Raw genomic sequence first — 18,188 nt, 5'->3', positions numbered from 1 at the left:
GCTAATATTACTACTGTTATAAGTGACTAGTAGTAAAAAGTCCACTGCTGTACATAGTCGAAGATGTCTTACGGTGCAACGTGATCTCTCAATCTGAGTTTTTTTAATTTTTGGGACAGGGATATAAACCATACTTTCACCCTCTGTATTCTATCTAGTAATTTACAATTCTCTTTCTCTCTTCTCTCTTTCATCCTCCATATTTCTATCATTCTCACAGCATTCATTTACATTACATTCACGCCTCCCATCCCTCGCCAGATTTCTTGAAATTTTAGTCATTTATATTTCCAATCGATTTTTTTAAATTTTTCTTTTCCCGAATTTTTTTCATTTCAAAATATGTTACAGTATCCTTTTACACGGTTATATGCTTAATTACCCCAATTAAAACCTTTCAACAAAACAGCTCTGAACTTCATTGGAAATTTCATAGTCGCTTAACGAGTCATTGAGAGAGCTATGCTGGGGACTTTTGTAAGAGATAGAAAAGTAGGAGGAGATTCCTAGAGTAACGAAAGTATCCGATATAACTCTAGTAAAAATGGCAGTAGGTAGGCAACTAGGCATATACAATACATAGCCACTAGGACTTGAAGGTTCTAGATTTTAAACCAAGGATCTTAAAGCGCATTGTTGTCGGAGGACGCAGATTGCAGACTCCAATCTATCCTATTGAAAATCTACTAGGAATGCATTTATCCTTAACAGATATTTACAAAGAATTTCTAACCTCTTGTCCAACTTACAACATAGAACACTTGCACAATGTCAAACAGTTATAAACTTAAGCCATTACTTGTAAATTATTTCTCACTTAACGACGTTTTGCTCATTCTATTAATAATTATATTTCTATTACAACATCTCAAGTGACATACGAGCATATATCACATAGAGCTGAACTTTGTGCAAATAATTTTGAAAACATTTAAAAAAAAATAAGATTTAGAAGTACATTATAAATAAATTAAATACTCGGTTTAAAAGTAAATAACATTTTATTTTTGCAGAAGTCTTGGAAAAGGAAAATTGGGAGGTCGCTAAATGCGTCAGGTCATCGTGGTGCTCTAATGAAGATGTCTATTTCTTGCATTGGCGTCTATTGACTATTGTCAATAAATACTGTACTTATAATAAATACATAAATAGTTACCGACATGTATATGCTTAAATAGGAGGATATAATATTTAGATATATTTAGAATACACTTACTACCTCGACTTCTGCAAAGTATATTAAAATATAAAATCTCTCTAAAAAATATTAATTCAACGTAGATTGTTCGTTTCTTGTTTTATTAGAATTTATTTATAGATATGTTTTATATTATTTTTATATCGAGAGCTATAAACGCCTATAATAGGCAAATGTTTCATTTTTTACTATATTATACGATAATAATATATTATCTATTGTATAATACTTGGTGTTCGAATTTATAATATAAATAAATGAATGAATGTAAAGACTAAAGAAGAAGACGCCAATATCAGAAAGAGACGGATTATTAAAATAAAACATTCAATAATTAAAAATAAAATCGTTGCGACACAGACAAACACTGGCATGTTTCAATTAAAATAAAAAAAAAACATGAAAAAAAAAATACCAGTTTTTCATTTGACAAGTAAAAGTAACACGTCAAATTGACTGATTTCAATGCGCTGGTTAACGATTTAAATAACATTGCTATTTTCGCTCCAATAGTTATCTAACGTGCTATTACATGCTAATTAATTATAACGAATAACTGAAGCCTTATGTCGTTAATTATTATTTTGAAATCGTAAACATAACTATTTTACACTATTGTATATCACACATTTATGACATGTATATGATACAAAATAATACATTACCTATATAGATCATTAATATTATAGGTTAATAGGTTTAATTCCTATAAGTACATCAATACTTATTTTAGGATAAGATGCTCTTCCTTATCTAGTATATTTAATTGTTTATTATTATTGATGAAGATGCTGGTACAATGTATAAAGGTAAAAATAAAATTCATTTATTGGAACTTTTAATAGGACGTCTTATTGGTCGTCAACTTTTGTATTTAAATGTATTTAATTTTATTCTACTTTGCTTCAGAAGGTGTTACCGCATTCAACTCTTCTAAAATAATAAAAAATATTAAACAAATTTATACAAAAACAGTACTTATATCAGTGAAAATAAGAGGTCAAAATCTAGTAAAATTGCACATAAGTTATATTGACTTAAAAATGTTTTACACGTTTATAATCATAGAGAATCACATCAGTAAATGTCATTTACTTAATATCCATTTACAGGCTCACATCTGAACACTTGACGAGGCGATTTTGCTAATTCAATTATTGGTACTACACCGTCAACCTTATGTAGTACACAGTGAGCGTCGCATTGTGATGTATTAGTTATTAGTACCAGCTATGCTATTCGTAAATAAGCATCGGTTTGTGGTATTCGTGTATCTCATCACCAGCGTCAAGTATGGTAAGTTATATTTTCATCTAACTTTGCTGGTACGCTAAAATTCAGGCTACTTTCATCAGTTCATATTATATCTCTATAATCTAAATCTAGCAGTCAACATCGAACGAACTATTGACCAATATCATAGCACTGCTTGTTGGTGACAACCGTGACACTTAACACTTGTGGTGTAGTAATAAAAACTGTAGCAAAACTATATATAACATTAACAAAGGCTACACAAAATTTGACTAATTAGACAGATAAAAGAACATTACATAATTAATAATTGAATGTTTATAAATTTGATGAAACACTGTATCAATTAACAAAATGATTGGTAAATATAATAAAAATTCAATCAAAGATAACATGAAACAGATAAGCTTTTTAAATATTGAAATCTTGAAAATATCAATAAATATTGTACGAAAGATAGTAAGAGTGAAGATTACATTTGGAGGAAAGAAGACACGTTATCTAAATTCAACAAAACAAAGCCTAAGATACCTTATGATTAAATTATTATAAGGTACAGAAGGAATAAAAGGGTCTTTCTTTGTTGTATCCTTATTGAGATTTATCAACATTATCATGTATTTGTTTAAAAACTTTTTATTAATTTTCGTATAACAGCGAACTTAATACAGAAGGCATTCTCTACTAGTTAACCGTTTGAAGGGTCCAGAGATAAATAGACAAGGCAGATGAAACTAGTTAATATCATAAAATACTAGAAATAGAATAAAAATGTAAAATCAAATTGAGAAGTATTCTTTTATGTAAAACACATATAAATATGCTATTGGCCACAACATATCAAAATATATATATATATATATATATATATATATATATATGTGTGTGCATATTCACATACATATATACATATATATATATATATATATATATATATATATACAAAATCTAGTTATCGGAAGCCCTAACAATAATGCTAGAGTAGATAGCTGGGGCTACGTTTTATAGTCACGATATAACACTGTGATCAAAAAGTATGGTGAATTTGTTTAAAAAAGGTAAATTCTTTATTTATACTTCCAAATCAATTTCAGCCCTTTCGAGTAAAAAGAACTTTTGCCAACGCTATTTCTAGTCCTCGAAGCAGCCGGAACAATCTTTTACCGGTACAGCCTCCACGACCTTCTTCGATTCGCACTTTGTCTCCTCAATCGTGTCAAAACGACTTCCCCGTATTGGCCTTTAATTTGCTGAATAGCTAGGTTTCGCACGGATATAAATCAGGCGAACACGATTGTTGTAGAACTATATGAGTCGAGTTTTTACGCTTTTTTTTAAAAAAATGAACGTTTCTGGCCCCTAGACTTGCTGTGTTTAACACACAAAACTTCTTTCAGAACAGTATAGGTTGAGCCAAATGATATTTAAATTTTAGACAAACTGGCGCTTGGCAAATGTTATAGAAAGTCTATCTACATAGGAAAAAAATCACCTACCTCTCTAATGCCCGGGAGTTTTAAACGATAATTTCACCTTACCTTTTATCACAATACTACACTTAAATTCACCATACACTACCCTAAAGGATGTAGGTAAATAATATAATAGTAATCATCATTATAACTTTTTGTAAAGGTATGAACGAAATATCTTTGTAAGAAAAGAACCAGAGGAAGTAGCTATATATTGGTCCTTTTCTTACTTAGGATGGACCGCAAAATAAAGCCTGAATCCATTAGAAATATCGTAATCCTTGCTGTTTAGCCTATTGTATAAATTCTTTGAATCATCACGTAATAAATTTAAAAGATATCTGGTCACTTTTTTTGTAATAGATTGTATAAGTTATAACAAAGGTTTATAATGAACAAGCCTAAGTACTGTATTAATGATAATTTAGAAGTTGATCATAAAAATCTCTTCAAGCTTGAGAGCTTTTACAACTAACTTAAATATAATATGAACAATGACATTACGGAGGTTGCAAAATTAATTCATATTTAAATAATATTATATATAATTATATATAATAGATAAAGATATGAATAAAAAAAAGAATCAGACGACTTTATGATTTATAATCGCTATCCTTACTTCCACGAACTATACACCAAATTTTACATTATTACACAGTTAATAGTCTTATCTTTTTTCACCAATCTTAAACATACATTTATCACATACCAAATCAGAAGTATATCACGGTAAGGTGTATATAACCTCTTCAAATATACTTACATATAATTCTACATCATTAAAGAGAATAACACGTATATGCGCAACGCAGCTTCTGGTATCTTTTACTCATATCAATCACATCTTAATTCATAAAAACAATTTCATTTGTATTTTATACCTTTTGATATTTTACTTTATATATTTCTATTCATCATTCATCACACAATTATGGAATATATAAAGACACATACGAAATATTATACATTAAACCAGTATACACTGTAAATAAAAATATATATGTACATATTTATTCGTGTATAAATATAACAGGTTTAAAAAGGTTAATATATAGCTCATTTTCTGACAATTTTATTCGGTTCATCATATCCAAAAATCAATTTTTTCAGAACTAAATACGTATTTTTATATTAAAAAAAGATTTTTTTTTAATAGTCGAATAAGTAAATATTAAAATTTATTATTGTTTACTATCTGTCCCTGTAAACTATGTATTCTAAAAGTTATTTTGTCGCATTCCGATAAAAAAATATATTTCAGAGTGATCACTTTATACATGATTGAAAATAGGTGATATATCTATAAATCTATTAACTAACAAATAAGCATATAGATTCACCACTTTAAATTGTTTACACAATCAATCACCCTATATACATTGCTTCCTACTGTTTTTCCTAGATGAAAAAGGTTACCAATATTGTAAAGTTAATACTATAAAAAAAGAATAAAAATAAATATTGTTTACACGAAAACTTGGCAATTCGATGTATATATTTACAATGAACTTGTAATAGTAAAAATATATAAATAATAATAGTTGAAAATGTATTTGGGTCAGAGCGAGTTAGGCGTTCCGAAACCTTACATGTTGCATCTGTATTGGATTACGTGTAGTGAACTTGGTTCAAATTAACCTTACTATATGAAACTGATTTGCGAACCATATTTTTTATATTCTTATATTTACTTCATATTTGTGCAGAAAAATATAATGTAAACACATAAGAGAGCCATATTATTTTTTATTTTATTAATTTATTACCGGTTATACGCACACATAATAGTTTCACAAGTAACACATATCTTAGACCATGGTTGCACAGACTTGTTAAAGCTAGGGACCACTCGGGCAAATCACGTACTGATAGCGGGCCGGCCGCCAGAAGTGTAGGTAATTAAAGACAATAAAGGATTGATAATAATTTATTAAAATTATTCTGGAATAGAATTCAATATTTTTTGAATGTAAGAGAGTATTATTTTTGCTGTCGGCGGGCCACCAGTATTCGACCGGCGGGCCGCGGTCTGTGCATCCATGTCTTCCTTTTTTATATAAAAGTGTATGTATGTAAATGTGTTTGAATACAAACTTTGTACGATAATAAAAAAATGGGAGGCTCTTATGAAACCATTTCAAAATTGATAATTTCTTTTTAAATTGTTAAAATTGAATTTTAGATCGCAACAATTTAAACCCTTACTTAATTATTTAAAGGCTCTTTTCAGGATGCGATTGGTAACCACGTAAGTTTATTTTAAGTTGACAAATTTTTTATATATATTTTTTATTCTAGCATCTTCTATATTCTGCTATGACTGCAACAGCGCTTACGATCCTCGCTGCGGGGAGGAGTTCGATCCCTTTAGCTTAGGAGTCGTCAACTGCTCCCTAAGAGAACCATTGGAACACATACCAACTGTGGAACCTACATTCTGTCGGTCCATTAAAATGGAGAGTAAGTGATTTTTTTATAATTTTTATAGTCCAATTTTATTTTACTCCGAATTATATATGTGTATACGAGGTGATTGGCTATAGATATAAAAGCTTTACAAGGGTAAATAGCTCACAAAAATTATACCATATTTCAATCATCCTCTATAAGCTCTAAAATATGTAACGGTTATATTTAAACGGTTTTATTTAGTTCGACCCTTACGGAATTTGTTTATTTGGGTCAAAATTAAAAATTGAAATTTAAGCACCTTCCCGTTGTCAGATTGATTTGAAATTTGGTACAATAAATTTAATTTAGATGACAATACAATATAATAAAATCAATGACATTATAAATCTAAGATGGCCGCCGATACAAAATGGCGGATTACATATTTTTCCTTAACCCCCTCAACATGGGTATCAAATGAAAAAGGGCTACACTAGTAAAACACGATGATTATGTCAAAATTTAAAATTCAAGATGGACGCCGTTCCAATATGACGGACTAGGTACATATTTTTTCACAACCACCACAATATTGGTTGATAAACCGTTTAAACTAAAAGTTTTTTAAATGTATTTATTTTCAATTAAAATGCGACAGGCGTATTACTTCTGGCTGTACAAATTCTGCAGGGTCAAATAGTGAAAATATGATTAATTTTAATAAGCATAAAACGTTTACTGTGTTATCATTACCATATATATTATATTGGAAATTTAATGATATATGGATAAAGTGTATTACTAAACATTAGTTGACAGGATTGGCTTCAAATTATCCCCCTGCCCCCCTAAGGTTTTATCCCTCTAACCATTCAACCTGTCACTTCTAAAATCAATCAACCCAACAATGCCTGGCGACTTTTATATAGGGCCTCTGTGAGATCTTTTCTTATCTGTGTTTAGACCTTGAAGATAACTATTCCGTAGCACATACAGAACTAATAATTTTTTCGTAGTTATTATAGTTATTAGTGTTAATAATTATTATATTGACTAATGATTACTTTTGTAAATCAAGAGAAGAATGTCAAAGGAACAGTTTTTTTGTAAATTGCATAGTTTTTTTATGGAGTTAATAATTTTGTGTAGCCTTTTTTAATGGATATTAATAATTATTTACTTTTACAGTATACGGAAAAGTACGAGTTGTACGCTCTTGCGGATATTTAACGGAGGAGAATGAGAAGATAGGAGATCCGGCGTGCAGAAGGCAGACAGGAAATGGAGATCTATTCGTCACGTACTGCAACTGCGACACGGACCTTTGCAACAAAGCCTCCACGTGGAAAGATGGAATCACTGTTCTCTCTTTAATATATGTTAGCCTGTACATAATATATTCGCTGCATTAAATTGATCGAAATATATATGTAACGAGGTTATTTTATTTCTGACCCTAATCTTCCAATCATATAAAGTAAATCAAGTGAGTGGTCAAAAGAGTGAATGAACAGCTGATTGTGTATCAATTAACGTATGATATACCCTACTCAACTAACAATGGTTAAAGATAATAAAAAAACTTGATAACAATATAGTAACAAAAAGCGTATTTAAAATTAGGATTACTACATATAGAAATTGATTATTGTTTAATAATTTTCCTAGCTTACTTTGTACTGCCAGACGTCATTGACGCATTCCAATTTAAAAAAAAATCATTTTTCAGAAGGATGAGTTTATAAGGAGATTATAATTAAATATAAAAGCTTTAAAGCTTTTTTGATGACAAACAATCTAATATACATTTGACTCTTTATAGCTTTTACACCTATAAGCAAACATTCTACAATATAATCTTTAACATTAATTAATTATAATATAATTATTAATTAATTATTGTATTATAATTAATTCGTTAAAATATAATAATTAATTAATTGTTATGTTATTATAATATAATAAGTAATTATTTTTTATTTAAATAACAATAATATACTAAACTTTATAAACTATGAATTATAGTTTACAGCTTTTTAACAGTCTTTTAAGAGGTTTGCATAAAAGAAATTTCTCTACCTCTCACAATTATTAAGTCTCATAACGCAGTCTCAATCATTGGAAAATTGTCACTTCTGAAATACATGCTTAATTACAAATAAGTAGTAAACATAAATTATACGGTAAATAATTACACTGGTTTAATGGAGTATTGGTAATTTAATTTTAAAAAATTGTTTATCGCAACAGATATTTTTCTTCCAAATTCAAAATCAAATTTAAAAATTTCCCCTTGGATATATATTTATAATAATATATTTTCATGTAGTGTTTTTGACACATTGAGCCGGTGTATCGCAAGTAATGTTTACCGTAATACTGTAACTTTTCTATTATGACTTATAAAAGATACAACGGAATGAACAGAATTGTACCTAACCTCAAATAACATTATCTGGGAAAAACATGTGAATTACGTCTCTCAGAAGTCCAATGTACCCAAGAGTTTAATTTTTGGTTTGACATCTTAAACACGTCATCCGCTTCTATAGAAAAAAAATATGTGTCGTCTCCAAAACGTCTAGTGTGTCTAAGAATTTTTGACTTAAGATCAATTTCACCTATTTTTGAGGTCAAACAGAGTCTACCATTTGTTCGGATAGAATATATCAGACCTTAGGAAAACAGATTACATAATATAAGCACTACAAAGGTTTTTAGCATACAAACTTTCTTTAACATTTTTTTTAAATTAAAGAAAGCTTTCATTTAGCATTTAAACAGATTTATTAGCATTGAGACAGAGAAACATTATTAGCTTGTTGAATTCGAGTCTTAGGTGAAAATATTTTTTTAACTTCTGGTATTTATATTGTGAATGCATCAGTTTCTGGAAAATTCACTTATTTTTTGTAAATATGAAACACATTTTCATACACGTACTATGAAGATATAGCAAATATTTTAATTTCTTTAAATTATTTTTCTAAAACAATTTGCGGTGTAAATTGTAAACACTAATACGTCTTTTACTTACAAACAATTTCAGATCTGTCACCGGAGATATTTAAAATCAATATTAAAACGTGTTATTAAAAAAGTATATAACTCTATCCAATAATACTATACTAATGTTAATGTGTGAAATTAAATGTTGTTGATGATCACCCAGAAAGCTAATAATTGTCAAACACTCTTTATAAAACTATATTTGTAAAGAGCAACTGTTAAATTTCTCGGCGGCTCTTCTCAAATGAACTGACTTCCAGTGGAATCTTACTATAGTATATTTTATACTGATTTATAATCCGAAAGTGCTTGTAATAAACTGTCCGAATAAAGATAATTTTAGTTTAACCACTGTGAATATATCTAAAATAAGCTATACCATCTAATAACATAATATTCGTGTCACATAAAACCTTTTAAATTCAGGCATTACTGTAAATCTAATTAGGTCATTCAGTACGTCCTGAATGCCGGGCGTAGTAAAGCTAGCACTGACCTGGATTGGCGCCGTCGCGGAAGACCTTGGGCTGGTTTCTGTAGGCGAGGAAATATTCCACGTGTGCCATCTCGTGGTGGGCGGTAATTAGGTCCTTCATGTCTGTATGAGTGCACATCTTGATACTAAAATAATTAAAAAATAATTATTTTTTTAACTGCGTGTAAATATAGTGAAACCTTTAAATTGTCGAATGTATTGTTCATTTGTCAGTATTAAAATTTTTACACTACCTACTTTTGTAGGTAGTTGGAAACAAGCGTAAAAATTGCGTTGCTTGTAGGGGTGTACGTATGTATGTACCCCAAAAATAGTCCAAAAACAATAAACAAAACCTAATGTAAATGTAGTAAGATAAAGCGTGTTTTAAATTCTGATTACTACATATTAAAATTAATTATCTTAACAGACTTTTCACTGCCAGATGTTATTGAAGAATTCCAATTGAAATAAGAGTAACTTCCTTCAAAATGATTACTCTGTATAAGGAGAGTGTAATTAAATGTAAAAGCTTTTTAACTTATTTTTTGCTGATAAACGGGCAAATTAAAATCTCCGAGGCTTCCGAGAAAATGCTTTGAGGCTTGGAACCTGCTCACTCAAAACAATGCAAATTAGTGACAAAAAAAATGGAAATTACCGAAAGTCGTGGCGATTGCAGAAGTCCCATGCTGACGGCTGACAGTGCACGTGCCGATCAACTGGCTGCTCCAAAACACTTAGAGCCCAAAAGTCTTGCGGCATGGCCGACATGTTCATGGACACGAAGAACTCTTCAGCCAACTGAAAGATCGTCAGCGGTGTGTATCCCTGGAAAGCATAATTAAAAAAGTGCTACACTTAGAATAAATCCTGTAACTTAATTGTCTTCTACTCCGCATTACATAAAAAATGGAGACTTTTATTTTTGATTTTTTATGTACTTCAACAAAATTTACAATAAAATATTTCGCACTTAAAGCTGTTAAATTTGTAAGTAATTTCATAATATCCTTTGACGCCTTTCCATTTTTATCCTCCTTGATTAGACAGGCCTCAAAATAGATCTTGATATATCCTTCTCGTTTTCATTAAAAGGCACAGAATATTTACAGTTATTATTAGAATTATTAACACTTTATGTACCTTTAGCAATTTTCAAATTATAAAATTTCTGGATGTAGTATAATTAACGAAAGATTAGCCAACGATATAGGTCGCGTCGACATGGGAAGTTGTTATATATGGTCATCGAAGCGATCCTCTAATATGGTATATACCCAGCAGTGAGAGTCTATCAGATGACATAATGATAAATCAACATCGAAAACTAGATTTATATAGAGAGCTTACAAAACTTGAGTTATTTCTGTATTTTTAAATTATGACTTAGTTTGTATTTAATTAAAAGTAAAACGACATCCAAAGCAGCAGGGGCAGGGTGGGGGCCCTAAACTTCCACTAGCTTCGGCGACTCTGAGACGGACGATGGTTCGACGTGGTCTCGAACCATCGTGATAGCACCATGGGAGTCTCTGGGGTAGCGTAAACCATACACACATACCCAGGGACGGGCTTTCGGCTTTTGGCTTTTGATCCCTGACAGGGAGATACCGCGGTCCCCCGTATAGCGCAGAGGACGATCACCGGGGGGGGTTTTAGTAGGTAGGAATCCAACATACCCCAGTCCTCCCTCCAGAAGTGCGGCATCTTGAATGTTCGGAAGATCCCCCCCCAAACCCAAAAAAAATCTGTATATGGAATCTGACGAAGACCTTACAAGGTCTAGCATGTGGACGGACGTCCCTCGTTGGGCAGCTATTCATATTTACCTGCTGAATCATTTCGGGTGTAACATCCACCAGGTTCTTCCCAGGATAAGGCAGCGTGTAGGGCACGATCCCGGACCAGCTCTGTCCCCACATATCGCCGAGCACGTGGGCGGGGATCGGTGCGGATCTAGAGATCCGCTCGGGTCCGAAAGCCTCGCGGAGACGGCGGCGGACGTACGCGTGGAGAAGCTCATACAGTGGCTTAATCTGGATAAATAATTAATTAAGATGGAGTAATTAAAATAACTCACTCTGTGTTTGGCACTAATCGGTGTAACATAACTCCTGAAGATGCCCCGTGGAGGGGTGAAACACGTGTTGACTAATTTGGCGGTGGCGGTTGTGTGATTCGCATTGTTTGCCGCATACGCATTTATCAGCGGGCTAGCGGGCGGTGCATTTTATTACACGACTACCACTGCATGTGCGGAAATGGCGAAATATTGGTCCTTTTCTTACTTAATTAAAATAAGTAACTTATAAGGTCGGTTTAATGTGAACTCGTGTTCGGAAATCTTTACAATTTTTCATGCTATATGCCACTTTCGTCATACTAACTGACGTACTAAAATGTGACCGAGAATCGAATCCATGAACTAGTATCATAAGTTCGTATACAAATTACGGGGCATTGGTCGAATATAATAATGATTTTAATAATATTTGAAAAAGATAAGTGTTGAAAAGCTATTTGAATTTAGAGTTTTTCGAAATATTTTAAAATTGATGTTTTTTTTTCTTTCTTTTTTATAATTATTTGTAAGTAAATCCTTTATTTGTTTACTTCGGGGCGATCTCTGCCAGACAACCTTAAGGGAAACATAATGGTGAGGGCAGTTAGGAGTGTATATATATACAAATACACATTACTATACGTATTAATTATAAAATAATTTGAATATTCACCAAGAAGATTATCTGCTTTGGGTAATGGCGTGACTCTAACTTATTCCAATTAATATGAGGATACCAAATTACCTGTTCCCAGACTTCATCAATATCTTGTCTGAAGTTGGGCGACTCGTACGGAAACATCCAATAGGCAGAAGCATCAGTAAAGTCTGTAAATTAAAAGTTTAAAATTACATTTCTATAAATATATGCTGTGGTCACTTAGCGATAAGAACTGAAATTTGCGATCGTAGGTCATAGATTCGATTCCCAGGATACTATGTTATATATGTCACACTTTGTAAATTAATTATACAGGATTCCTACAGCTCATAAAATAAGTTTCCAGAGCAGGAGCAGCAGCGTTCAGCATATCATAATACCACATTGCGATTGCCAACTCACCTACCAAGCGTTGGCGATTATGATATATCCTCCCACATATATCTTTGGGGGAGGGATATGCCTTGCAGAAGAATCTATAGGCGTAAACTATGAAATATACGTACCCATATATAGAACCGATAGTTAATGTTGAAGACAAAATGATTAATTATAGTTAAAGACGCCTGACAAAAATGTTACAATCCGCATGTTGACAAATTGCTATACATTTTTACTAGGCGCTTATTATTTATTTTTACGGACTCTTGGTAATTTTGTAATATACTACTGTGATCAAAAAGTATGGTAAAAATGTCATTTAAAACTCCCGGGCATTAAGAAGGCAGCTACGTTTTAATCCTAGGTATGATAGGACTGTCTATAACATTTGCCAAGTGTTTTTTTTTTTCAAAAGTTGCAATATCACAAATAATTTTGGTGGATGTTTTGTATCTCAAAAGCGTCAAATCTCTATAGGTGTCAAAATCGCTCAATTTCTTTGTAAAAAAGCGTCAAACACTCGACATGTATTTGGCTCTGAGGTGCTTAAGCTATCCAGCAAATTTAAAAGGCCAATGCGGTGATGCCGTTTTGACAAGATTGAGAAGATAAAAACCGAATTAAAGAAGACCTTGAAGGCTATATCGAAAGGCTATTCCGACTGTTTCAAAAAGCAAAAAAAAGCGTTGGCAGAAGTGCGTTTTATTGGACTGGTATAACTTTGAGGGAGATGAAATTTATTTGGAATAATAAACAATGAATTTACATTTAATAATAAATTCACCTAACTTTTTGATCACAATGTTATATTAGTTTATTTCAGTACTGTCAAGAAATTATTAATCAATGTTTATTTGAATTTTTTTTTATAATTTCGATAAATATTTGTTATTTTTTAATTAACGAAAGATCACTGTAACCTTTATATCATTTACACAGTGTCATTTATAAAAAAAAGTTACATCATTGTAACTATTACATGTCATATATACTTAGTAGGAGGTTCAATAATAATTAAATAAATAAATAAACGTCAGATCACATTACCAATTTGTATAACAATAAAAAAAATATTACTAACTATTCAACCTCGCAGCTTGATTCGTGAGGTCGACCAACTGTTCATAAAGATCCCTGATCCTTCGCCCTGTGTTCCTTCTCCACTCGGTCCAGACGTGTTGAAGCTCATCCCAGTCTCGGGAGTGGGACATCACGCGCTGGAGCTCCGGTTGTAGATGCAGCCCACACTTGAACGGTTCATTGTACGCGCAAATCTCCGCAGTGTTATACACGGCCAACATATCGTTGATGATACGATTGTACTGAAAAAAAGAAACATGCTACTTCAGTATAGAACCTTTTTGCTCCACCTTAGCCTTTCTAAAATTTCTTACGCCCTCTTTTGTTACATATATAATTGTTATATTAAAGCGAAAGGGTTAAACTCGCGTCGAGTCAACATACAAATTGCTCCTTTTTACAATCAAAATGCCCCTCTGTGGGGTGAGGGCTTCACGTTGGGAAACATTACTTCAAAATGTATTTATATATATTGCCTTTATGTATTATATATTTATCACCAAAAATTCTTATAACTTTTACACTTATTTGCCCGTATAAAGTTTTTTTTTTTAAATGCGACAGGCCAATAGCATCTGGCAGTACCAAGGCTATAAAGGACAGATAAAAAACAATAATTAATTTGAATTTATTATAATTCGAATTTTAAAATCGCTTTTAAAGCGTTACGTTAGTTATTAATTATGAAACCAATGATTTTTGTATAGAGTGTACCATACATTAATTGATAACAAATTAAATTTATTTACCCTTATAAAGATTCTACGACTATACTTAATATACTGTATGTCAATTTGTTGTTATTAGACTTTTTATGTTAATGTTTTTGGAATGCAAGTTTTGAATAAAAAAAAAACTAGACTTTCTTATTATGAAAAGTAGTTTTAAAATTATGTTAATATGTAAATAAAAATTTGCAAATATAACAATACACATAAAAAAAACATTTCGAATGAAAAAATCTTTTTTTTTAACTTTTCCGCCATATCTTACGATATTTCAACAAAACAGAATAGTAACATATGTAACAGCTTAATTATATATAGTATTTTGTGTCAAAATGTTACGTATTATTTTTTTTATAAAATAAATTATAGTGTATAGATTAACAAATTTAAATTTAAACATATAACAATTAAAAAAGTTTTCATTACTTCATTAAACTTCATAAGTCATATTTGAATTTAGAATGGTAACTTATAAACTGCAACTTACGCGGTCAAGTTGATCAGGCGGTAGCGCCGCTGCTCCAATTGCCGAGAGTAGTTGCAGCTGTCTAAATGTTCCGAAGTCTCTGATCGAAGCACGAGGGATCTCTTTCGCAGCTTCCCAAAGCCCACGCTGGAAAAGTGTGTACCGCTGCTGGGCGTCCAGCTGCAATTAAACGGTTAATTATTACCATATAATATCAAAACTATTTCATCACCGTTATCACCATTTCAGTTGCAGGACGTCCGTTACTAGATATAGGCTTCCCTTATGGATTTCCAATAGGACGATTGTTTCTGCCACTTATATTATTGAAAATGCGTGGGCAAATGTCACTTGTCGTCGGGCTCAATTATTATTAAAGACTTAATGCAAAATCGTTAAAGGGAAATAAAAATTTAAAGACCACATAGGTTCCCAAAGGAACCAACAACGGTTTTGATGCGATCTGCATCCAGCGTCTACTGAAGATCTTGTGAGTGGTCGAAGCACACAGCCTTTTCATTCCGTGGTTTTCACTACAGGACCTTAAAGTTCCAGAATGTGTCAACTTATCTTCGCGCTTTGTCGTATGACCACTACCTCTTTTAACTTACCAATCCGGTGAATTAAGTTAATTTCGTTCATACTCGAGACCTTTCCATATCTCGTAAAATATGTTACAAAACATTCCATATTCTACCTTGACATGAACAAAATTCTCGTCTTGAATAATAAGTTTTGAACGTAACAAATAACAAAAACTCTAATAACAACATAAATATTTCTAAAGAAACACTAAAAAAAACACGACCTACTTTATATTCTATACCTTTTGTCGTAGAATCATAGTCCAATTACGGTATAAATAAGGACAAGGTCAAGTGCCACGGAGGTACGAATATGAAGCCATTGAATACGTGCTAAGTGCTTTCCTGTGCTATAAGTGAAAGCCTTTTAAGGTGACGATGATTTGCATAACATAGACGACTAGAGGTCGCCTGTTAAAAGTTTCGTTTATGTCATATTTAAATTAACATTTGAAAGCTAAATACTGTTCCATTGGTTAGAGTAAGATCTAAAAGCTTGTGTGGTATGTTATTTTTAGAACATTTACATTTAAATATGGGATCCTTAATATTTCAACAATTCATATTCAATTTTTCAATATTTCGAGTGTAGCACCTCCGACAGCTCCTTGAGTAGTCACGACATGGATATTAGACATCACTTTCGTTTTATCCTAAAACTAAAACATTATATACCATAGCATACAAGTTATTTTATATAATGTAAGACTTTTTTTCAGCTAAACACACAGTAAAAGTTTTTTATTAGCGCTTCCTTTATTCGCGTTTTCACTATTCGGAAGCCACACACATTGAAGCCATGCTGGAAAAACGTGTCTTGCTCTGACTGCGGAATATGACGATGAATTTGAGCAGATTCATACTTTGACTGCAAATATAGCCGAAATCGCGAATGGAATAGGACAAGTTGGGTTCGAAAAGATAGAATCAAGTAACATTCAGGAATTGCTTGAATTGCGTGATGAAGATTTGTGTAAAGTCAACTTGGATGAAATTTCAAATTCATAACCCCTTGGAAAAGAGGCTTTAACAAGCACTGAAAACTTGACATTTAATTTGAAAAATCTTATTGAAGGTTTAGGAATTTCTTTATGAATATTGATACGTCTATGGAATGATTTTTAAGGCAAATTGCCAATGCGACGGCTGCTTATCAGTCTGAAATGAAGGAGTTTAAAAAACTGCCAAGCGAAATAAAATTACAAAGTTTTTCAAACCATTATGGTCATTAATCGAAATGTTTTTTTACATATTAGTTTTTTATTTTAATATTGTATATATGCAGATAAATTACCTTTCCGTATTGGCGGTATATTTGCGAAACGTATATTCCGCGGATAAAGAACTTTTACTGTATATATAATAAATCATTGCAGAAAGTAAATACCAACTTTTTTATATCAAAATTCACAAAAACTTTATTAAAATTTAATCTAAAAACTTGTTAAAAAAACCTTTATATAGTGTGATAGATTTTTTAAATGATAATAAATATTAGAAATAAATACGTCATCTACAGTATAAAAGTAATGTCAAGTGTGAAGTGTGAAAAGTGTTTACAAAAAGAAACCAGTCTGAGTTTATGGTGGGTTCTTTTCAGATATGAGCGCACTTGGAACGGTCATAGATTTTAGTTCAAGTACGAATTTTAGTTTCGATCAAACTGGAATCTTCTGGCAACTTCCCCTGTTGAATACGAGTATCAATTTATTTTTCTAAGTCGATAATGAAATAAAAAATTGTAGTTTTTTTTTGTTAATAATATATCAATTCTTTATTTATTCTTCCAAATCAATTTCATCCTCTTCAAAGTAATTCTCGTCCATAAAACGCATTTTTACCAAAGATTTTTCGTCTTCGACAAATTAGAAATATTTTTTTTTCCGGTATAGCCTTCAAGACCTTCGATTCGATGTTTCCTCAATCTTTTCAAAACGATGTATCCACATTGGTCTTTTAATTTTATTTAATGACCAGAAATCGCACGGAGCCACGATGGTTGCGAACCGATGTCGGTCGAGTTTTTATTCATTTTTCAAAAAATCGAGCGATTTTGACATTAATCAATCCTTGACAGGTTTGAGACACAAAACCTTTTCTGATTTTTGACAGGCAGACGCAAATATTATAAGAGCCCTACTAACTTACGAAAAAAACTCCTTCACTGGGAGTCTTTTGTCTTGTTCAACTTACCGACTTCACAGTTGTTTTTTAATGTCGTCTGTTATACTAGCGTATACATCTTCGTAAAAATAAAGGCTCACATAAAACAAAGCAATTATTGTTAGTTTAAGTATGACTAAAAATATGAATCATACGAAAATGACATTTATTTACGGTTATTAAATTCTAGAACGCAATTATCAAATGACATCAACGACAAGATGGCAGCCATGACAGACAATGAAGTCGAGCTGTTTT

The 18,188-nt window shown here is 31.6% G+C and overlaps 1 protein-coding gene across 1 annotated transcript in view; it reads right to left on the bottom strand.

The window, feature by feature from the left end:
• Ance-3 (angiotensin-converting enzyme Ance-3) overlaps positions 1–18,188 on the bottom strand; it is a 57,278-nt gene that overhangs the window by 20,770 nt on the left and 18,320 nt on the right. Inside the window, exons 2-7 of the mRNA XM_068775364.1 lie at positions 15,205–15,363; positions 13,991–14,231; positions 12,613–12,695; positions 11,635–11,841; positions 10,464–10,633; positions 9,824–9,948 (exon numbers count right to left, since the gene is read on the bottom strand). Coding sequence (XP_068631465.1) covers positions 9,824–9,948; positions 10,464–10,633; positions 11,635–11,841; positions 12,613–12,695; positions 13,991–14,231; positions 15,205–15,363 — 985 coding nt within the window. The remainder of the gene's footprint in view (positions 1–9,823; positions 9,949–10,463; positions 10,634–11,634; positions 11,842–12,612; positions 12,696–13,990; positions 14,232–15,204; positions 15,364–18,188) is intronic.

Source organism: Battus philenor, unplaced genomic scaffold (genome assembly GCF_028537555.1).
Source record: "Battus philenor isolate CCGP_79_NKW_IND1 unplaced genomic scaffold, ilBatPhil1.0.hap1 SCAF_8, whole genome shotgun sequence".
NCBI lineage: Eukaryota > Metazoa > Arthropoda > Insecta > Lepidoptera > Papilionidae > Battus > Battus philenor.
The sequence above is the reverse complement of the archived record's forward strand: the minus strand, read 5'-3'. Positions and strand labels throughout refer to the sequence as shown.